The sequence below is a fragment of the Monodon monoceros genome, unplaced genomic scaffold, assembly GCF_005190385.1.
Source record: "Monodon monoceros isolate NGI ecotype Baffin Bay Population unplaced genomic scaffold, NGI_Narwhal_1 Super_Scaffold_4, whole genome shotgun sequence".
In the NCBI taxonomy this organism is placed as follows: Eukaryota; Metazoa; Chordata; class Mammalia; order Artiodactyla; family Monodontidae; genus Monodon; species Monodon monoceros.
Genome location: NW_021703781.1, coordinates 72,879,432 through 72,903,766, shown reverse-complemented (window position 1 = coordinate 72,903,766; position 24,335 = coordinate 72,879,432). Strand labels below are relative to the sequence as shown.

The 24,335-nt window shown below is 49.3% G+C and overlaps 1 protein-coding gene across 1 annotated transcript in view; it reads right to left on the bottom strand.

Annotated features, from left to right (window-relative positions):
* The window catches only part of TACC2 (transforming acidic coiled-coil containing protein 2), a 189,643-nt gene that overhangs the window by 102,587 nt on the left and 62,721 nt on the right, over positions 1 to 24,335 (bottom strand). The window contains 1 exon segment of the mRNA XM_029245524.1: positions 848 to 973. Within this exon segment, the coding sequence (XP_029101357.1) occupies positions 848 to 973 (126 nt within the window).

The following is a 24,335-nucleotide window of genomic DNA, read 5'->3' as shown; positions in this document are numbered from 1 at the left end:
TGTAGAGAGACTCTGTGTGTGTGTGTATGTTATATAAATATAGAGACATATATAGACGTGTGCAGAGAGAGAGCTTGTGTGTGTGTGTATGCGTTATAGAGACATATAGACGTGTGCAGAGAGAGAGCTTGTGTGTGTGTGTGTGTACGTACATATGTTATATAAATACAGAGACACATATAGACGTGTGTAGAGAGGGAGATTGTGTGTGTGTGTGTGTGTGTACAGGCGTATGAGCCGAGTCCCAAGGCTGGCTGTGAGCAAGCCTGGTTTAAATAAACCACGGGTCAAATCCGCACCCTCTGAGTCCGGGGCGAAGCCCGATGTACACGCCGCACACGGAGAGCAGCGATGGGTGCGGGGCCCGGGGCACGCAGGGCAGGGGGAAGGCGCACGGGCGGAACACGAGGCAGGAGAAAGCCCCTCCCCCGCCGCCCAGGCCAGTCTGCTGAGCAAGGCGCGGCACCTGGTCCCCTTCCCCGTGTGCTGATGCCTCTTCCCTTCCCCAAAGACAGAGAAAACAAGTGGCTGACCCAGCGGGTGTCCCGGGAAGCCAGAGGCGGCTAAGTCATTCCCTGGAAACGTATAAAGAGCACAATATCGCTCCTGGAGGACTGCTATTTTAAATAGAGCAGAGGGGCCGGGGGTGTCTTTCTGTTGCCCCCTCAGGTAATTCCTGGGGCCCTAAGAAGAGGCCCAGCCCTGTGCAGGAGAGTGAGCACACGTGTGTGTGTGTTGGGTCTGGGGGGGAACTGCGGGACAGAAGATGGGACAGAGGACAGGAGGCAGCCTCAGGGGCCGGGCCCGGGTGTCCCACCATCCGCCGTGGGCACCACCGCCACCATACCTCTGGGCTGTCAAATCCGGGGACACCCAGCCGCTGACATCACCGTGGGAGGAGAAGGCAGCTAAGAGAGGGTTTTCCAGGCCTTCAAGGGCAGCTGGTTTGATGACATCATCCACTACAGGTGAACTGAAGGAAGGAAAAAAACCAAGGCTCAGAAATGTTCCTGAATGCCTTAAATATGTTTCAACAGCACATTTTATCTGGGCCCTAAGCAGGGCCTCAGTTTCCCTTTTCATAAAGGAAGGGGCCGATGTTGCTCCAGGTGTAGCCCACGGAGGGGGCTGGTCCAGGAGGGGCTGTTTACCGCTCCACGATGAGACAGCACAGACACCTGGGGTAAGGGTTTAGAGACCTTTAGAGCAACACGATAGAGTCATTTTGTCTGTTGACGCTAATAACGTAAGCCACGGCTTGTGTTTTGTAGGTCTTGATGGGTGGTTCTCAAGCAGGGGTGATTTTTGCCCCCTGGGGACATTTGGCAATATCTAAAGACATTTTTGGTCGTCACAGCTGGAGGGGGCGGGTGCTACTGGCATCTAGAAGGTAGAGGCCAGGGATGGCGCTAAACATCCTACAGTGCACAGGACAGACTCACAACAAAGAATTATCTGGCCCCAAATGTCAGTAGTGCTGAGGTCGAGAAACCGTGGCCTTGAGTTTTGTTTCATTCTCTAGTAATTCATTTAATTATATTTTCAAAAGTTTTGATCTACAGTGAGATAGAAATTAAAAACTACACTGGTCCTTCATCCACCGGGAAAGTCAGCATTTGACAACCTCCAAGAGCAGGCTGGATTTGAAAGTTCGGAGGGACACAGGTCCCCAGACACTGTCTCTGGTCACACACATCTGCTTACTCTGCTGGGAAACCCATTTCATGATCAGTTATGTCTCAGTTTATCGGGGAGGGTCAAGAGTTCTTCCTTGTGATGAACTCAGCTCTGGGGCAGTGAGTAACGAGACAGTTATCTTCATTCCTTGAGCAGATATCGATTGAACAACAACTTTATGTGGTGAGCAGGAAAGAGGTGGTCCCTGCCCCCGTGGAGCTTACAGTCTCAGGGAACAGTCAAACATTTTTTTAAAATGCTTATTTATCCAGTAATAACTGTTGTAACTGCTAAGAAGGAAAGGTACAGATGGCTAAGAAAGCATAAACTAGGAGGTCCCAGTGGGAGTGGGGGTCAGGAAAAACGTCTTCGTAAAATTGTAAGCTGAGGCCAGTCACCAGCTCAGTGATAGCGAATATGTGCTGACACTTGCTGTGTGCCAGGATCTAAGCACTGACAGATATCACCATATGGTGATCCTCACAACAGCCCTGTGAGGTCGGTGCTATCATTATTCCCATTTTACAGATGAGGAAACTAAGGCACAGGGAAGTTGAAGAATTTGTCCAAGGTTGCACAGCCTGTAAGAGGATACAAACCCAAGCCAGACCCCAGAAGCCATGGTCTTAACCACCCCACTAGGCTATGTCCCAAAGGTTGAAGAGTAAGGGAAGGAAGAGTGCCCCCAGCACAGGGAACCACACATCTGAAAGCCCCAGATCAGGAAGGAGACTGGCATTCTGGAGGAATGCAGAAAGGCCACTGTAGCTGGAACGCAGATCAAAACAACCAGGAAGGGGACAGGTGGACAGGAACCAGATCACAAGGCCAGGTCGAGGGACTGGGACTTGATCCTAAGCTGAAGAATCAGCCCAAAGCCTCCATCAAGTACTCAGCCACAAAGTACTGCCCTGGGCATCGAGACGAAAGACAGGCAGGGAGGCCCAGGGCGAAATTCCCAAAACTATGTTCTAAATATGACCGGACTAGCACACGTTTGTGCCCACACCTTTCTATTTATTCCCATGGATCTTGTGATGCTTCCTTTTTCCTCCATGGTTCCCACCCACTATCCCAAATCCCCCAGAACGTGACCCTGGAGCCCTGTAATGACCACACCCAAGGAGCCAGAGAGAAATGGGCACAGCGTGAAGTGAAGCAAGGGGCGAGCCTGGAGGAGGAGGAGGCCGGCAGGGACTCTGGGTGTCTCTGTTGAATCACTATTTGGAGAATCCTAAACCACAGGCAATATCGACTTTCTAAAGTCATAAAACCTGAGCGGAAAAATGTGGCCCAGGAGTTCTGGCAACACAGATCGAAAGCCGTAAAAGACTTTGTTTTCTTTGACACAGCCATTCTAGTTCCAAGAATTTATTCTAAGGAGATGATTAAGGGTGTGAGCAAAGATGCTGACCATAGCTGTGACCACAATAGCAAAAAAAAAAATGGAAACAACCAAAATGTCCAACACTAGGGGACAGTTAATCAAGTTAAAGCATGTCCACAGAATGGACTCGTTCGCAACCATTTTAAAAAAGAAGGTAAAAAACATAAATAATTAAAAAATAAATTAAAAAGTAAAAAAAAGAAAGTAGCTCTCTATGTATCCAGAGGTAAAGGATCCATTATTAACTGAAAATAGTTTAAAAAACTATTGGCAACATGATCCAGATTTTATGTGCATGTGTGTATCGATATATACGCATGTGTGTGTATATGTGTACACGTGCATGTATGTGTAAACACCCACATAGGAAGCGAGCAACAGAGTGAATAAATGTCAAGGTATTAATGGTAATTCTTTCAGTAGTAAAGTTATGAGTGTTTTGTTCTTCTTCGTTGAATTTATCTCTATTTTCTAGTTCTATTCTGAACACATACTGCTTTTATAAGCAAAAGAAATAAGAAAGCATTTTTAAGGACAATTTTGAGTGCCAGGGAGCAACTTCAATTCATAGTTCAGTGAAAGTTTCAAGAGACGGGACAAGCAGAGCAACGTCGTCTTTCCCCCACTTTTACACTCACACGTTCCCCCAGGAAGGACCCAGGCTTGTCAGCCTCATCTCAGGACAGAAACCCAGCCATGTCTCACTCAACAGGCACCCGTGAGGAAAATAAGGTCCTGGTGGAGAATTTTTTAGATAACCAGTATCTGCTCGCATATTCTACGGGATGGCATTTTAATTTTAACTCTTTGGGATGGAATTAAGTTTTCAAAGCATATTAGACACTTCCTTGATTTTTTCTGAACAGAGAATCCTGAACATAACTAAACACTTTGTCAATGACACATGATCAGCATCTTGAGTGACTATGATATAAGTGAGGAGGTATGCTATGGCACTAAAACAACAATTGTACACGAAGTCAAGAGGGCTGGATTCTAGACCAGCCCCACCTTGGGATCTCAGCCAGGTGACTCCTCTGAGCTCAACTTTTCCGTCTTTAAAACGGAAGGCCCTGGACGGCACAATCTCAAGGACTCTGCAAACTCAGTCTGGTCCCTCCCTCGCAGGCTGTGAGCCAGTACGTCTGCTTCCAACTCACCTGACTCTTTTTTACTTTATGCCTTCCAGTTCTCTGCTTCTAATGTACTACAGACTACGGGTGTTAGAATAGTGTGTAAATCAAGAGTTAATAGGCTGGATAAGCCTCCCACATTATGTCATATGGGAGGTTTATAAACCTCCCATATGACATAATTTTAATAATTTTTACATATACATATATGTGTGTATACACATATATTAAATTGAACTATGTGAAATTGTTAAAAGAAAAAAACTGTCAAATTCACACTGTACCATCAGCCTCAGGATCCTTCTGTCTTACTTCGCAGGGGTCTGGTCATGCTCCAGATGGCTAAGGATAGGGGACAGCCGACTTCTGGGGACACAGGGGAATTCTTCTCAGACCAGCTGTAAGAGGCTATAAATGGCTTCCAAATTCTGTGGTGCTGGGACTAGGGTGACTGAAATATTTTTCAGAGAGGAAAAAAAAAATCTGTCAGAGATTTTAACCACCAGCTGCTTCCACCAGCTGCTGGGGCCAACCCACTATAAATTTAGTCAAGCCAGCAAAGGGTTGATTTTCCACTGGAAAGTCAGGGAGGGAAGCTTGTATCAACAAGTGCTTCTCCAAAGGGCCATGAGTCACCTTCCTTCAGAGGCTGAGGCAGAGAGTGCTCTACTTCAAAGAGGAAGATATTCACATTCTAGTCTAAAAAGCCAACACCTTCAGTTCTACACATAAGACCTGTGCACAGCAAGAGCTCTGTGGCCAGCACCAAGATAAATTAAATCAGGATCAAATTAATAATAACAATAACAGTAATAGTAATGGGGTGGGAGGAAACTTTGGGAGGTGATGGATATGTTTATGGCCTTGATGGTGGTGCTGGTTTCACAGATGTATACTTATCCCCAAACTCATCGAACTGTATACATTAAATATGTACAGCTTTTTATATGTCAATCACACCTCAATAAAGTAGTTTTAAAAAGATGGGGATCCCACGCTTCAGGGTGGACAGGCTGATGGAGAGCAAGGCAAGTTGAAAGTCTAACTCAAGGAAAACTGTGAAGGGCGGTAATAGCAAAACAAGCTGCCACAGAAAAGTGGGCTCCTTTCAGGCCGGGGTGATCTGGGAAGGGCCTGTGAGGGGATGAAGCAAGTCAAGTGCTTCAACAGACAGACATGTGCAAAGGGCTTTCTCGGTGAAAAATGCTTCTCCCTCCCTCTCTCCCTGATGGTTTGGGTGGAAAGCCACTAGGCTTCGCTTCCCTTCCCTTGGACAGGGCAAGGAAGGAAGGGGTACCGGAGAAGGGACAGGGGCCACACTGGCACAGGGGAGGAGACTGGTGTCTTAAGGAAACTGTTATCCACCGGGAGATTAGCAGAAAAATAAACTCATCAGGGATAAAGGGAGCAGGTTCTCACAGTCAGGGAAGACTTGCATAGAATATACAAAGGTGATGAGGCTTGAAAGAACTCTCAGGGCTGGGCTGCAATCAGACATATCAGACAAACACTAGCTATAGATAGAGAGGGGTGTGTGTGTGTACACATTACACACACCTATTTCCCAGCTATGTCTGCTGAAAGGGGTCACGTCAAAAGGACATCAGAACCACTTAAAGAGGCTGCCTCTGGTCACATCTGGGACTATTTGGACATCAAAAAAAAAAATACAGATAGTAACAGATTAAAATCCATTGAGTAAAGTAATAATCCACAAGTCCATATAGATATAAAAACACCAACAAATACATAAATGCGGGGGAGGGAAAGTTCCTCTTTACAGTACAATGTCAACTGGTAAATGTAGAAGAAGCGATGAAAACTGAAAATCTGCCATTTAAAAACCATCAGAGTGGTGGTGAATTCTGGCAGGAGCCGTCGAAGGACACTAAGGGAGGTGGATGGAGGTTTAAAGTGCAAACGAAATGGACTCAACACCCCATATTCAACGCCTAGGAATATACCTGACTAGTAAGAATCTTAAAACCTATGGATTTATATGTCTCCGTAAGAGAATCAAGTGTGTGTACAGCGGCATGAACGCAGCTGTGAAAATCAGCTAAATCCCATTATAAAAATAAATTTCAAAAACAAAACACAATGACAGTGAAATAGAGAGCAATTCTTAAATAATCCATTCAGGGCTTGTGATGAAACCTGGATTTACCACATCTACACCCACAGCTGGTGAAGGTGAAGGAGGTTTAAAGGACACTAAGGGAGGTGAAGGGCAGTGGTGTGGTCTTGGAGTACCTTCCCACCAGATACTGATAGATTACAAAGGGGGAAATGGTGACTTAAAGGTGGAGAAACCCGGTGGGCACCGACGTGGCCAGGTGCTGACTGGGATTACGTCCCTGGCGGTGAGTGGTCCTCACCCTATGTCACTTCTATGGGATCCCTGCCCCAAACGACAGCCAGAGTCTGGTCATGAGGTGACACGGGTTGAGGGATCTTCCCAGAATGGAAGAGCTGTACTCTGAAAGGTCATGAAAGACAGCAAGAGACGGAGGAGTTCTTCCAGACTGAAGGAGAGTCTGCGGGCATACTTAGAGTGTGACACGTGCCTTTGGGCTGGACCCTGGATCTGTAGGAAAAGGGACGGTGTGGATGAATTTGAATGGGTTCTGAAGACTGGCTGATGCCGTGACATATCCTATTGATTTCCCAACTGGATGGCTGTATCGCGTTGTGCTGGAGAGGGACCTTGCTTGGGGGAAATGATCACTGGAGTGTTTGTCTGGATGGGGACACCTTCGTGTTTGCAACTTGCTCTCAAATGATTCAGAAAAAGAGCGATGATAGTGGATATATATATGTATCTCCATCCATATGTACACATATAAAGAGGGGATGACAGCACTTGAGGTAAAATGGCGATAATTCAGGAACTTGGGCAAAGGGAGTAGGGAAGTCTTTGTACGACTCTCGCAACTTTTCTGTAAGTTGGAAATTATTTCAGGAAGAAAAGAACAAAACCATTCCTGAGTGAAGGCATGCAGGCAGCCTCTCCCCAGCACCCGCAGAGTTCGGTCTGGGTTCTGGAGGACAGAGTGTGGTCAAGACGGGAGCAGCATTGAATAGGGGCCTGTGGGCCATTCACCGGGGCAGCCAGTGGCCTGTGGGCCATTCACTCGGGCCCAAACGTCTTGCAGAAGGCCTCAAACGTCAGGCCAAGAACTGGCTGTTTTCCAAGGCATGGGGAGCATCAGAGATTTAAGAGCAGGGAAGCAGCAGAATATCTGGGAGACAGCCCTTATGCGGAGTAGAGAATAATGACCGGGGAGAGGAAATGCAGACGAGGGAGCCGGAGCCGGAGCTGTGGAGCAGGGCCAGGTGATGCGAGACGGAATCCCAGCAGCTGGAGCCACGGCCAGTTGTGCATCGAGCTTCACGATGTCCCCCCAACACATCGTGAAGATGGAGGAAAGCGAAACGGGGAACAATCAAAGATGATTTGGATTTTAAGCATCTGATTGGTTGGAAAGTCGCGTTAATAACTGCATGTTTCACGTATAGTACCTTAGACCCTCTGTACTATTATTTACTTTATACTTAACTTTCAATGAAGTCAGTTGTTCAAATTAAATAAAGGTACATCATTCTAGGGAATAACCCCGGTGAGTCTGCGGTTTTGAAGTGCTGCTTGCACTTTTTTCTAACAGAATGAGTAATAGATAACTCACCACGACCAGGCAGCCCCCAGGCTCAGGCCAGGCCGCCCGGGAGCTGGGCACCACACTTTGGAAAATGCTGGTGAAGCTCTCACCAACACAGCTGAAAGACAGCCCAGCGCTGCTCACACTGGCTCAGTCCTCTTTTTTTTTTTTTAAGAAAAGCAAAACCTGTCATAAATGACCAAAACGGCATACTCTGAGATCTCCATCTTGGAAGCTGTTGGCCGGTTAGGAGCTGGGCACGACCCAGCTGGCAAAGGTTACAAGCCAGGGCCAAGGCACGGGAGCACGTGGGGCACATACGCGCATCCCTTCCAGGTGCCCCCTCAGCGTTCCAAGACAGAACCTGCATCCCCACCGCGCTCTCCCCAGACAGGCAGGATGGAGCCGGTGACAGGAGGCCAGGGTCTCAACACCACTCCCGCAATAAAGAGCTGTGCAACCTTGTGGAAGATTTCCTCAGAGCCCAGCTTCCCCATCTGTCAGAGAGGGCAAGGGCCACCCTGTCTGGAAAGGGCGTGGGAAGGGTTCGCTGAGACCAGTCATGTCGACTGGCAAAGGGCCCGGCACACGGAAGTGCTTCACAAGTGATGGCGTCAGTAACACAAAACACAACAGGGTGTGGTGTTTTCCCCAACGGAACACACTGAACGTGCGTCTTCAAAGTACCTGTGCCCCTCCTCCCGCCGCCCCTGCCCAGGTGTGCTCCCTCAGGTGTGCACGCCGTCTGGGGTCATAGAACAGGGATGAGTACAGGTGGCAACAGCAACGGGAACCAAGGTTTAGGAGCACCTACTGTGTGCCGGGCACCGTGCAGGGCCTTTGTCACTGTGAGCAATGTGACAGCCCGTTTCAGGAAGAGCAAATGGAGCCCCTGGGTGGAGAAAGTCACTACCCACGGCCACGCTGAGCTCAGCTCCATCCGGCTGCTCCGACCGCAAACCTCACGCCAACAGGACCCTGGTCTCAAGCGGCGTCTCTCTCAAGCATGCAGAATGAAGAGAGTGACGTGCAAAGCAGCCCAGCGGGGTCCGCCTCCCCACAGAAAGCATGTGAGCAGTCCACGGGCGCACTGGCACGGCTCTAACCCGGAGTAGCCAGGCAAGACCCTTCCCCACCCAGGCTGCAGGCACGTCCTCCATAAAATGATGGTTTGGACTGTTGGGTCTCCAGGGTCCCTTCCAGGCCACTGATTTTCTGATCTGAAAACCCCGAGGCTCTATAGGCGCAGCCCCCTGGGATGGCTGGAAAAGGACATCTTGGAGGAGGCTCTGGGCGTGTCCACTGTGGCCCAGCCCCAGCTGGCCTGGCACCTTGTCCAGGAGCCAGGTTCCTGGTTAGGACTTACAGATGGGAGGTGGGGGTGACCAGCTCCCTGGGAGACCTGGTGACGGGGAGGGGGCGCAGAGGGGGAACCCCCCTCTCATACACAACTTACTTACGCACTCCTTAAAATCGGACTGCTGCCCCCGTACCTCTCAGGGTTAACGAACTCAAGGACGGGGGTTTATGCAAAGCTCAAAGGGGAGGAAGTTATTCTAGGAGGACAAGGCAGGGAGACAGTAGTCACTGTTCTTTTCAAAAGACAAAGAAATAAACCCATCCAGGTGCTGGGAGAAGCTACATGGTCAGGTAAGTGACGATGTAGTTGCTCCCCTGATCAGAGAGCACAAAGCCAAGGGGTATGCCTGATGAATAGGCCAACACCTTGGGGTCAAGACCTCGGCCAAGGCTGCCTACTTCTCCCGAGAGCCCGTGCATGTAACCAACAGGTGCCTCGACTTCACCAGAGCCCTGGGCACAGAAATCCAACTGAGTCATCCACTGGGTGGGTGAGCAGGGCAGTGAGTATGGTACAGAGAACACAGCTCTGGGGACGGGCAGATGTGAGCCTGAAGCCAGCTTTGCCATTTACTAGCTTTTTGTAGTCCTAGGCAAGTTCATTAACCTCTTTGAGCCTCAGTTTCTGAACCTATAAAATGGGGACAAATTGAATAACTTGGAAAGATTATTAAAAGAAATAAAAGCAAAACATAGATGTCAAGCATAGTGTCGATCTCACAATGGGTCCTCAACAAACAGTAGGTGTCCGGTAAATATTAATTGAACGTATGGATGCAAGGAAAGTAGCAAGGGCAGAAAGATGTTAACTGCTGCTGCCACCAGAGCTGTCTAGCTGCCACTTAATTCAGGCCAGAGCCAGCTTCTCTAACTTTTCTGAACTGAGAGCAGGCAACTCAGCTCATAATCAAGCTGAGGCCTGAACAAATGCCTTAAGTACAGACAAGGCAAAATTTTAGTGTTCTTTTTTAAAAAAAAACCTCTTGGAGTTCTCCATATCTTATAACAGTCACAGATTTTCCCTGATTCCAAAACTACACAAGTAGCAAAATTACCTCCGTAAGCTCTCCCTACGCACGGAATGCAACGAGAGGTCTAGACATCATGCATGGAGCAAAGCCTTGTACCCGCCGTTTCCAGAGAGAAGCCAAAGCAGACAGTCACTGACCCAAGACGGAGCCGCTGGACAGGTGCCCTACTCAGCACGACACTCGGCACGAGGATGCCGGGGAAACGAGGCAGGGTCTTGTCGGCGCTGGAAGAGAGAGACCCTAGCACGTGGCTGCGCACAAGACAACCTGGGAGCTGGAAGCAGGGAGCTGTGGAACACAGGTTCCTGGGCCAGGTAACTCACAAGGTGAGCGAGCCTCGGTCAAGGTTTGCAAGGGAACACTGGACCTTCTACTGTTTCCTGTGAAGCAGGCGCTGGAGAGCAGGCAGCCAGGGGAAGCCTGAGGGCTGGAGGGAGGGGCATCCTGACCATAAAAGAAGGAGGGAAAAGATGCTCCTGACGTGGCCATGACCCCTCTTCTTATCGCCTCTTTGGAATGGGCCCGCACTGGGGAAACGTCATGATAGGAAACCAACCCTGTGCCCTCAGGAGCTTAAACCTGAGGATGCTGGCCAGGAACCGTATGCTCTCGATGACACAGACACCCACCCGGAGAGCTCTGGACCTCAGAGGACCCACTGGACGCAAACAGGCAGTGAGAGGAATTAGGACTCTAAATAGCCAATCCTGCATAGGAGCCAGGGAAGTGACTGCTTTCTCTTTCCAGTTTTTCACCAGATTTGCTCTCTGTAAGAGGAACTGACGTGCATTTCCTATTCTTTTATTTTTACTTGTTTTCTGGGGAAAGTATAAAAAAGCAATTAAAAGGGAGGGTGACAAAGCAAGGGAAGATGGATAGAAAGGAAACCTAGATAACCAGCTTCCAAATAAAAGAGATCTGCATCGACTAGCACACCTCCTTGTTTCCAATTAAAAATAATAACAAAAATAAGCTACAGGAGGTGTTAGGAAATATACCTCCTCTAATTAAATCCTTTTTAATCGTAACAGTGAAAAATATTAGCATGACTTTCCATTTGCACCGCGCTTCACAGTTTGCCAAGTATTTTCATGCACATGATTACACTTGCCCCTACAGCTCTGTGAGCCAGGCGGGCACCGTGACTACCCCCACTGTTAATGAGATGGAAATCATGATTCACAGAGACGGTCAGTGACTTGTTCAAGGTCACAGAGCTGGTAAGAGTGGGGCAGGGATTCTAATACAAAATCTCTGTCCCTGAATTTGGAGCTCTCTCTAGACCGCCTTTCTCCAAGCCACGGAAAAACAGTCTTGGGAACTTTGCTTTCTTTTAAGTGGTAGCCTGAATACATTTGCTAAATGACAGACTGAAACCATACACCAGAGTGGACCAGACAGGAAAGGGAGGGGGACGCAGCTGATACCCAATGTATCTGAAATGAAAGCCCCATCACAGGTCACGGCTCTGTAGTCCCCCGAGAATTTTGCCTGCCCTCTACTCTATTTTTAGAGGCACTTCCCTACAAACTTGTTTCCCCAGCTCTTCTTTTTCATGGCTTCCTTTCTCTGGAATGATTTCATAATCCTTGGCCTGTTTTGTCATCACGGTGAGTTGCTGTGGAAATGGTTATTGAGGTTGTGAACAAAGTACTGTGACCTCAGCGGGGGCAAGGGAGACAAAGCCCAGCCTCCAGGACAGATTTCGCGCGCCGTGGCCACAGGTCACAGCGGGAGAGACCAGGGCACCCAGTCCTCCTCCTTAGACTTGCTTCTCCCACCAGGACTAGTCAGGGACACCACCACCAGCTTCCCAAACCTTCTCCTGGTTATGCAAAAGGTGTCAGGGCTTGCTCGACTCAAACCATAGTTAATTCAAGAACCATCTGCTTTTGGCTGTGGAACTAAGTACCAGGAGAACACACACACGCACACACACACACACACACACACACACACACACACGGCTCTTGACCTCACCCTCAGTCTCTCCCAGCCTCATTCAAACCTGAAGCCTGGGGTCTAGTGAGCCCATAGATCCCCATCTCTCATCTTCCCAATTAGAACTGGTCTCTCCCAACTCCTCAAATCCTTGCAGTGTCCTCTACAGGGGGCGCTATTGGCATTTAGGGTGAAGCGGTTCTTGGTTGGACAGGACTGTCCCGTGCACAGCATCCCTGGCCCTTACTAGATATTGCCCGCTCCAGTCCCTGGGACGACCAAACATCCTCATGCATATGCACACATCCCCTCCTGGGGCACTATCCTCACCATAAAGTTTGCCCAGTGTGTGTCCGTTCAGGTATCTCACACACACACACACACACACCCCTCCCTGAGAGCAGGGGTGGCCTTACTTACTTCAACTACCATTTACCCCGACCCCCGGCCCCTCGTCACACTTGTGGAGTGGTACCACCGTAAACTAGACAAGCCTTCCAGGAAGCACTGTCTGTCTCCATAGAAACGACAAATGTAAATAACCACGGTACACAGCGTGAAACCAAAGAGGCCGCAGGACTTAGCTGCCAGGCCAGGTGTCTGGGGTCCTGGGTTTGAGTCCCACCTTCACATGTGACCCTGAGCAAGACCCCGGACTTCTCTGAGTCTCCCTTTTCACATCTGTAAAATGAAATCTTGATCTTTAAGTTTCCTTCCAGCTAAAATATTCTAAGTGCCCAAGCTCAGAGAGACAAAAGGGATGCATGTGAACAGAGGGACCAGAGGCCAATTCTGTCTAGCTCTCCCAGAGGGGACCAGGAGGGATGCGTTGGCTCCATAAGCAGTAATGCCTATGTATGGGTTGTACTGTATGGTGCTGGCCTCCCTGAGACTTGGGAAGTTAACTTTTGATGAGGGGCCAGTGACAATGTAAGAACCAAAGAAGAGGCTCTGGGTAGCTGAGAGTTGGCTGTGGTGTCTGCACAAGGAGGGCAGTCCCTGACCTATTTCCTGCAACTCTCCTCTGAAGAGAATGCCCAAGCCCCAGGCACAGCCTATGAGAAGCCCCGTGGGAATCCACTCCCTTCCACTCACGTGCCCAGCACAACTGGCCCCATTCTCTGGAGGAGCTCCCAGCTCGACCTCAGAACAGGAAAACCGAACATTCTAAGAGGTAACTCACTACACAATTCCCAACCAAATCCTTCCTCTGAGTTCCATCACTTGTCCAAATGGACCCCCTAAAAACACTAGTGAAGACTAACTTTGAAATATATAAGTGAATCTGGATGGATGAAAACCATGGATGGAAACCACAGATGAAACTCAGTCTCAGGACAAGGCCCCAGACAAAGTCATTTCTAAATACAATGGAAACAGTCTTTGAAATGTGGCCTCAATAGGGAATCCTAGAGAAATAAGAAGTTCTCCACCTAATAACAGAGCTAAACCTTCCTCTGGCATAAAACAGATAGGAAATTGCACTAGGACCCCTGCTATTCCATGTACTGTGATAGAAAAGGCTTGGGACAGACATGTGTACACATGCACGCACACATATGAAGACGTGCGCAGGCACACACACACTCCGGCACCAACCAAACACCCTGGCTACCCTTCCCTAGGCTCAGCTTCTATTTCCATCCCCCCAGTACACCTTGGAGACACATTTTTCTCACAATGTCTATTTCATCTCACAATGTCTATACATCTATTGTATCTCAACGCACTCCCACATTTTCCTGTCCTAGCATTTGACGGAGGCAAAAGATAACAACAATAATAATATCACGCTGATGACGATGCCATTTAAGAAAAGACAAGCACCGAGGAGGACAACAAACGTCGCAGGAACACCATGCAACAGCTTGCTGCAGAAAGCGCTCGGAGGCCGTGGGGAAGACACGGCCCCGAGGCCGCGGGAGCCAAGGACGCCAAGGAGAAAGAAAAAAAAAAAAAAAAAAAAAAAAAAAAAAAAAAAAAATCAAGGGCTGGTCACGTGGTGCGCCCGAGCCCTGAAGTGCACTAGCCCCGCTGACGTAACTATTCGAGAATTTAAAAGTCCCAAACTCGGAAGAAGTCCAGTGCAGAGTTTTAGGGCTAATCCACGCGCCGCTGTGGCCCGCCGGGGGAGCCCCCGCGCTACCGGGTGGGACCACACCAGCCCGCAAGGACCCCAGCGGGGATGGCGCGGAGCCGGGAGGCGGGCGGGGACCCGGGCCACCGGCACGAACCCCAACCGCGGGCGGGGACCTCCACCGTGAGCGGGATCCCCGCCTCGGGCATGCACCCCGACCTCGGGCGCGGATCCCGACCCGCCTCACCCGACGGAACGAGCTTCCCGGGCAGAAGCCGCGGGCCCCGCCGGCTCCCCCGCAGACACACTCCCCTGCCAGCAAGTGACACACATGTGTGTTCAGCCAGTTTCCTCCCCTTAGCCAGTCCCTGTTGGGGAAAAATAAAATGAGCTTCGGCTACTTCTAGCACGCCTTTGTCTGGCGGCCAAGGTCCTGGGGACGCGGGTCTCCTCCCGACTCCGGGCGCTCGCCCTCCCGCCCGCGGCGCACTTACCACGGAGCCGCCTTCCTTCGGGGACGCAACTGCCCAAGAGCCCCCGAGAGGCTGAGGTTTCCGAGCCCGGCGGCGGCGCGGCGCGCGGAGTCTCACGGCCCGGCCCGGCCGGGGACGCACACTTGCGCGGGGCGGGCGCGGGGCGGCGCGGCTCCCCGAAGGGCTCGGGCAAAGTTGCAGCACAAAAGGCCAATGAGTGGGAGAGCGGCGGCAGCCGGGCCAGGCTCCTCCCCCAGCTCTCGGCGCTCCCGGCCGGCCAGCGCGCAGCCAGCTGCTTGCGCTGAGCGCCCGCCGCGCTCTCCTCACGGGCCAGGAATGCGCGGGGCCGGTCGCGGCGCGCCCAGGCCACCGAGGGGCCCACGCGGCGGCGCGCCCACTCGCCCCGCGGCCGCCGAGCGCGCAGGGGACAGAGAGACAGTCGGACAGACGGACGCGCGGCCCGGGCGCTGCTCGCGAATGCGCTGCAGACTTCCTCCAGGAGTCTCTGAGTCATGACAACTTGCTACAGCTCTTAGTTTTTACACGGCGCTTTCCACTACTCATGACAACGCGGGGAAGGCACCGGCGTGTGAACCACTGAGAAGGCCAAGTACAGGCCGGTGCCCCAACTCTGCGGTCCACGCGCGCTTCCTCCGCCTCCGCCGAGCCCGGGGCGGGGTGGGGTGTGGAGACGGAGGGGAGGAGGGGAATGCCGGCGCGCTGGCCTCCGGAGCCTCAGAAAGAAGCTGGGGCTGATGTGGTGGCTCGTTGGTTCCGGGAGCCAAATTCTGGCCCTTCTTTCTTCACCTGCCTAGTCCTAACTCTGCTTAACCACGGAGCCTTAGAGCGTACTGCGCTCTACAGTTTGCAAAACCTGTTGCCTATGCCTTCTCCTGGGCTGATATGCCCTCTAAATTGGGCAGAGGCTAAATCCAAACCCCTTCCCGCGGCCATATTTCCGGGAAGCATGTGAGTTTCTATTTGTGCGTTGTGGATTTCGGTATTTTGTTTTTCTCATAGGACCCCAGATCAACTCCTTCGCTAACATAGACCTCACCCCCAGAGTGGCGCTTACCTGCCTGCACCAGTGAAACGTATCACCTTTTCTCTGGAAATTTCTGCATCTAGGCCGCAATGGAGAAGAGCCTGTGGCTATACGTGGGCGCCAGGCTTCCTATTTTAAGTTTAGTGTCAAGAAAACATTGCTGTGTTTTATATCCTCTGGGACCAAAGGGTAAGAGACTCACAAATGACTCAAGGCTTCATTTCCTCCTCTTAAAGAAACAGATGCCCAAGGCTCGATGTCCCCAAATGGGAATTCTCTGTAGAATAAAGAAGTAGACTTTTATTGCCTTCCACTAAAATACTGTTTTTTTAAAAACACCATGCTTCTAAGAATCACATTTCTGACGGAAATTTAAATAGATTCCTCCTTCACATGCTTATCATGGGCTCAGGGGTTTAGTATTAAAGTGCCTATTTCACTAATGTGATAACTGACACTCAAATAGGCTAATTTGTTCAAATGTATACCACCAGCTGTTCGTGACATGAGAATTGGAATGCCCAGTCTCTGTGCCCTTGTGCCCTGATCCGAGGTCATACCCACTCACGGTAAAAAATATATATATATGCTCCACTCACCACCTCCTAAGCTTGAGCATTCCAATTAGGCAAAGAGCTAACATGATTTTGAGATAACATCCCTTTCAAGTGAAATAGCCCCTCCCCAGTTGCCGGAGGCATATCCTTCATGACACAGGAAGGTACCACTATGCTTTGAAACCTACTGGTGTGGCCAGGAGAATGATGCCCTCCTCAAGGATGTCCACAAAGATGTCCGTGAGTATATTACTTTATAGGGCAAAGGGGAATTAAGGTTGCTAATGATCTGACCATAAAATAGGGAGATTATCCTGGATTATCCGGGTGGGCCCAGTATAATCGCAAGGTCCTTACAAGTGGAAGAGGGAGGAAGAAGAGAGTCAGAGAAAAAAAGAGCTGATAGTGGAAGCAGAGTCAGAGAGAGATTTGAAGATGCTGTGTTGCTGTCTTTGAAGATGGAGGATGGGCATCACAAGACAATAAATGTGGGCAGGCTCTAGAAGCTGGAAAAGCAAGGAGATAGGTTTTTCCCTAGGGCTTCCAGAAAGGAACACAGCCCTACTGATTTTAGCCCACTGAGACCAATGTGAGATGTTTTACCTACAGAACTGTAAGAAAAAAATTTTTTTTTTTTTTTGTGGCACGCGGGCCTCTCACTGTTGTGGCTTCTCCCGTTGCGGAGCACAGGCTCCGGACGCGCAGGCTCAGCAGCCATGGCTCACGGGCCCAGCTACTCCGCGGCATGTGGGATCTTTCCGGACCGGGGCACGAACCCGTGTCCCCTGCATCGGCAGGAGGACTCTCAACCACTGCGCCACCAGGGAAGCCCAGAAAATAAATCTGTATTGTCTTAAGCCATGAATTTTGTGGCCATGTATCATAGCAGCAATAGGAAACTAATGCAGTAGGTATCTGGTTACTGCTGTGATTTAATCTCCTCCTTGAAGAATTTTATGAAAGTATCCAGAGTCCAAGACCATTCATTGCAGGAGAAACACTCTGGCTGAGAAAGACCTGACCCCAGCACCTCTCCAAGGTATCATCAAGATCAGAACAGCGCAATGATGTTCAGTAGCTAGCTTTCAGACAGAGCCGTGGTCCAGTGTAGGACACACTCATAGCAAGATGAAATAAAGGGCTCTCAACATCACGAGGGATTGATATTTAAATCTTGACATCTGACAAAGATACATCCATACCAGAAAGTCTCAGCCAACCCACACAGCCCTGGTCCTGGCCGCAGCTGGAAAAGTTGCCCTGATGATAAACTTGAAGCAATAGTAAATGTGCATTGCCTGTCTCCTCCGGCTCCAGGTCAAGGGTAACAACACGACACAGCAGGCCCCCCACATCTGCGTCTTCTGCATCTGCAGATTCAACCAACTGTGGATGGAAAATATTCAGGAAAAAAATTCCAGAAAGCCCCCAAAAGCAGAACTTAAATTTTGCTATGCACAGGCGACTATTTTCATAACATTTGTGTTGTATTAGGTATTATAAGTCATCTAGAGATGATTTAAAATATATGGGAGAATGTGTGTAGGTGATATGCAAATACTACACCATTTCATATAAGGGACTTGAGCATCCTCGGATTTGCGTATCCACGGGGGTCCTGGAATCATTCTCCAGGTATGCAGAGGGATGACTGCACTGGTACAGAGTAGGACAGACACGTGCTTATGCCCTTCGTCTTGGGATACCTGGACTCTATAGAAGAAGACTGAATCACAGGCAGCATGGATGTGCCTTAGTAATTGCATCCATGACAGAATCGTTACATCCTAAGGACTTCTTGGTTCTGAGTACAAGGTCAAGGCCCCTGCAGAAATGTGGTCAGTGTTTTCAGCAATGCCCCAGTGCAATAGCTGTTCAACGATCTTCTCCAGAGTCCTAGGTTTCTGGAGTTATCTTAAAGGCTACTTGGGAGGCCCCTGTAACCAGAGCTATTTCACTGAAATCTGTCATATCTTTGGGTTCCACAAAAGATTTTGTGCACGAAAAGGTTCATTTGGAGGGAAAGGGAGAAAAAGAAAACATGAATACACTGCTTTATAGAAAAGAACTTGTGCTGTTGGAATCCTGGAATCCAATCTGAGACCCAGAGGAGATTGACACACCCAGGGTCAAAGGCTACATAGTGACAGAGCAGGTATGAGGAAGGGAGATTTTTTTTTTTTTTTTTTTTTTTTTTTTGCGGTACGCGGGCCTCTCACTGTTGTGGCCTCTCCCGTTGCAGAGCACAGGCTTCGGACGCGCAGGCTCAGTGGCCATGGCTCACGGGCCCAGCCGCTCCGCGGCATGTGGGATCTTCCTGGACCGGGAGCGGACTCTCAACCACTGCGCCACCAGGGAAGCCCAGGAAGGGAGATTTTTTTAAACTTAAGTGAAGAGAACAGTATAATAACTCTATTATATCAAACAGTTTCAATATTATCAAATCATGGCTAACTCTGTTGTATTCACATGCTCACTTCTCACTTGTTACTCAGATTATTTTAAACCAAATCCCAGATATCATCACTGTATCAGTTAATATTCCTGTTTGAATCTCCAAAAGGCAAGGACTGGGAAGGGAATTTTGAAGGCTGACTCTGTATTCTCTTCGCTCCCTCAGCCTCCCCTCAAGAGGATCAGCACAGCTGAAGGATGATCTACAACCTGTAAATATTAGTAGGTAACAACCACAAGCACCATGGGTCCAAAACTTGGTGCATGTCAGACTCCCTGGGTTATTTTTAAAATGTTCCCAGCGATTCTGATTCAGGAAGTCAGGAAGGGGCTCAGGAATGTGCGTTTTAGCAAGCATATTCTGGATAATTCTGGTGGAGATGCTTTCCAAACCACACTGGGAGAAACTCTGAATCTGAACTTTTGTGGCAGGAGTCATTGGTTGCCTCCAAAAGTGATGTTCCCTCTCCTGTTTACTTACTTACTAATGTTCAAATAATTAGTTTAGGTATGGTCATGTGACACACCCTTGGCCAATGAAACAGAAAGGAAAGTCTGTTGTATTTCTGGAGACATTCTCCTCACTCTTCAGAGGAGATACAAGACTGCAAATCTTGTGTCTTCAGATGTCTTCCTGCCTCTCGACATTGTCATATGGGGCCTGATGCTTAGAGCTTCTGCAGCCAGTTTGAAACAATGAAGGGGAACATTAACCAGCACACTAAATTCAGGTAGAGAGGAAGATAAAAAGGGCTAATGAATTACTCAACCTTGGAAGTGCCCTGCCTCTGGATTTCCTGCCAGGAGAAATGATGGACCTAGTATTGTTGTTTTCTTGTGTTGGGTTGTCTGTTACTTGCAACCAAAAGCATCGTGAAAAGGCTGTCAACTGTGATGTTGAGAAGCTTTCATTTGGTCCATACTAGACCTAAGGCTCTAAAACCACAAAGCAAATCAAAGATTCTTTGCCAGTGGAGTCTCCTGGAAAACAAAAGGCAAATCAGTGCCTAGGAAACACCCCCAGCTCTGTCCACCGAGTACTGCTCTGTTCTGTGTTTGCAGCTTCCTTTACACTCTGTTGTGGCAATGATATTTTTCTTTGGCTGAGAGGTGGCAAGCCACATGAAAATGGGAAGCCAAATGAGAAACCCGTGTCCAAATTTGCCTGATACATAAATAACCATGAACTAATCAGATATTCACTGACCACTATTCCAAGTGCCCATGCGGGTATAAAAGTGCATAAGACAGGACCCTGCCTGGGCAGACGGACTCATGCTGGAGGGGCAAGAAGCAGGAGGATGGGACCAAGAACACCAGCAGACACCAGGTGCTGTCGGCCTTCAGAGCGGGAAGAACCGAGGGTACAGCATGTGTATTAGGAGAAGTTATTCAGGAGACTGAAAGGAACCTTCATTCTATCCAATTCTATTCATTCTAACTATGTGACTTGCTTCTGCCCCACTGGACCATGGGCACCTCCCTGAACTGCCAATGCCATAACTTCATACGTGAAGAAACCTGGGAAACAAGGCCAGAGACTGGAAACATGCAAGGCTGGCTGGTTAACTGGTAGGGAGTATGTGATGCTGAAGGACAGAGGTCAAACTCTCCCTAAACAAAGAACACACTAGCTCCCTGCCGGAAGTGTGAGTCTACATGGAAGTTCACATATCTGCCTTGTTTATGGGCACCCAAATGGAAGGTTGGTTACAGCACATTGTCTTCAGAGAATCCTAGGGCGTCCGCCCAGGACACCCATACGTGGCCAGACAGCACAAACTCTCCTGGACTCAGGAGGTTTCATTCAGTCTTTCAAAATCACGTATTGAGTATCTACTGCATTCCTGGCCCTGTGCAATGTCAGATGCCTCGTGGTCCCTTGCTCACTTCTACAGATGGTTCATGGAATGGCCACCACATGACAGAAACATAAAAGCAGTATTTCAATCAGCCTCGGAAGAGGCATGGGGAGATTTTCCAGAAGAGGGAATACTTAAGCTGATTTTTATAGGGTAAGGAGGTGTTACCGTAGTAAGGTTTCTCATATGAGGGTATTTTTTTTAAATAGTTATACATTTGAAGCATATGAGGAAGAAGTTCTAATTAGCACATCAAACTTCACAGACATTACCTAAAACAAAAGTAATATATTGAAATAAAAATGAATCGATGTAAAGAAAATAAGTAGATAATAATACAGTGGTATACAGATATGGTAAAACTCTTGAAAGTGGTTACAGGGTGGTACACATTGATGAAACACTGAGCCAAAAAAAGAGGGGAAATGGACGTGGAGAAGAGAAACAGAATGTTCTGGGGAGTGGGAATGAAATCTCTTCTTGAGTATAACCAGTAACTGGTTGTGATAAGGAAGCATACGACTAAGCCATTCAACAAGTATTTCTTGGGCACCTACAATGTGTTAGCTACTTCCAGGTGCTGGGAGATAGGGGTGAACAGAAGAGACAAAATATGTGCCCTGGTGGCGAACACTTTCTATGTAAGTATTACGGCCACCTACCTTAATTACCCAACGAGAGGCGAAGACAATTAGGGCTGTGCGCTGTTTTAACTCTTTAGTGCTCGTGTGCTGCCTCTTGAACCAGACTGTCCGCTCAAGGGCAGGACAGCAAGCCTTCCCCGTGCCCACCTGACAGCTGTGCTGCCTCTCAGCCCAGTGCTCATCGCTCTCCTGGCAGGAGTCTCTCCTCCGGGGCCCGCCTTCCCCAGCCCTCCCTACCTCCCTGTTACCTGAAGCCCTTCTTCTCCAATGTGGCAGCGTCTCAGGGCTTCACCCAACCCTCAGAAACCCGAGCCGATAGGGCCTTTTTGCCTAGAAGATTATCCTGTCATCTGCCAGCTATGAAGGGTGACAAAATACCACCCATAAGACAGCCTGCACTCTGCTGTCCCCACTTAATTATCAGATCAGGAAAACCAAAAGGCAGTTTAAAAACTTTTTTAGGGCTTCCCTGGTGGCGCAGTGGTTGAGAGTCCGCCTGCCGATGCAGGGGACGCGGGTTCATGCCCCGGTCCGGGAAGATCCCACATGCCGCGGAGCGGCTGGGCCCGTGAGCCATGGCCGCTGAGCCTGCGAGTCCGGAGCCTGTTGCTCCGCAACGGGAGAGGCCACAACAGTGAGAGGCCCGTGTACTGCAAAAAAACCCAAAAAACAAAAAACCTTTTTAAATGACGACTCTAATATTAGCTAACATTTGTGAGCATTTGCTGCAGAGCCAGCACTCTGCTAGGTGGCTTCCATCCCTCCTCTGACTTAATCCTCACATGAGCCTATGCGGTGGGCACTGCTGTTGTCCTTAGCAGACAAAGGAGAAAACAGACTTGGAGTGGTGAAGCCCCTTACCCAGGGTCCCACCAACCAAGCAGAGGCAGCTGCACCCACAGGCTGCGTGTCTACGAACCCAAACTCCTAACCGGTCCACAGGGAAAAAGGGCTAACTTCAGCTTATTTTTAAATACTCTGAACACATCAGCAGACGAATATGCCATGAGGAACCCAGGACCAGTGCCCGCCTCTAGCATGTGAGTTCAGCTCTCACACTAATTAGATCCACTTCGCTAGTGACTCCTGGGGAATTTTTTTTTTTTTTTTTAGAAGGAATCACTGCTTTGGGCTTCTGAGCTAAGTTCTCACATTCCATGAATGGCTGTCCAAGCAGGGAGGTACGTTCCTGAATTGCAACCCAGCAAAATGTAGTTGTAAGGGCAAAGAGAAATACTGGTAGGCGGGGTTCAGGCCTTCAAAATATTCAGCCATTGCCTCCACCCACGCTAAGATGAAATGTCAGCCTGAACCCAAAATATACACAGAAAATGCGTGGGGCAGTTCCCGTGACTTCTGAGTCTCATCCAGGATTTCTAGCCGCGGCCTTGGAATTTTCCTTGAGTGCACACAAAGCCTTCTTCACACAAGGGCCCGCACCGCTTGAACGTGTACTTGGCTGAACCTGTATTTGATCTTGACCTCGTCCTAATTTTAAGTAAGTCTGACCAAATACAAAGCAAGCTTCGTCGGCTGTACCCTCTTCCTGAACAGAAAAACAGTGTTCTCTAGGAGTCAGAGTCAGATGTCTGTGTCCCATCCGACACGATGGTGGAAAATAAAGTACTTGATGAAACAACCACAGTCTAACAGGCTCCCAGGTGATGCCAAGGCTGCTGGTCTAAAGAACCACACCTTGAGTAGCACAGCCCTAGAGCAGTGGCTCTCCAGGGGCAGTTTTGCCCACCAGGGGACATTTGGCAGTATCTGGGGGCATTTTTGATTGTCATGACTTGGGGGATGCTACTGGCATCCACCCTACTATGTGCGGGACAGCCGTCCCCAACAATTACCCAGCCCAAAATGCCAATAGTGTTGAGGATTGGAAACCCTGCCTAGAGCACCTAGCTTGACCTTTATGTAGGAGGCCCTCAGTCTGAGTGAATGAATAAATGAATGAATGTATGATGTACAACTACAGTGATTTTGTTATTGTGTTACTGAACTAACCTGGCCAGTAGATTTGTATTTCTCTTTTCAGGGAAGCACCAAACAGACACACCCTCTATCTGCGGGACAACACAGAATCAGTCTACAAACATTTGTTGAGGACCTACTATGTGTAGCCCATTGTGCTGAAGACTAGGACCAGCGCAGACCCTGCCGTCAGAGGCCTCGCCCTCAAACGGAGACAGACGTATTTTGGGTGCTTGCCTGTGCCAGCCCCGAGCTAGCACTTCCCTCACACTATCACACAGTCCTCCGGAGGTAGGTGCTGACTTCATACACACTTTACAGATGAGGAAACTGAGGCCTCAAGCAAGTAAGTAACTGGACCGATGTCCTACAGTGAATAAGTGACAAATCTGAACCCAGATCTGTCCAGCTGAAAACACCCAACCTCTTCTGCAAAGTGTGAAATCCTATATGAACTATAATACATTTGCTTCTGTCTTAAAATTGTGGTCAGGTAACAGAAAGAACTCTCAATTCTTGGGCAGGGCCGGGGGCGGGGGTACTCCTGGGGAGTTGGAGGGTTGAGAAGGCTTCACAGGCACTACATTCGCCTGAGCCTCTATGGTCTCATGAACCAGAGTGTGGTTCCCCAGAGGGTGGAGAAGTAGGGGGCGCGGCAAGGCAGGCAGAGGGGTCACCCAAGGACAAGGGTGTCTGAGTCTGGCCAGCATCTCTCAGCCATGCTAGAGTTCCTTCTGCTAATGCCTTTAAAGTCTGGGCCTGCCTCTGCGTTTACACATTTCTCCAGTCCTTATACCAGAGGAAAAGGAATTTAGAAGAGAAGACATAAAACGCCCTTCGTTAGACTTGTGAGCCAGTGGCTTTTCAGGACTCCCAGGAAGAAGCAGGGAAGTGTAACACTGTCCCATTGGGGTCAGTCATAGCTCCCGAGTGCAAAATGCAAAGGGGGTTTCTGAAAAGCAAAAATGCCACCGCTCCCAGGTGAGGCCATTTCTACAGAATAATTTCTCTCTGCCGAAGATCAAATATGAACCACAGAACACGTACAAACAGCGACTC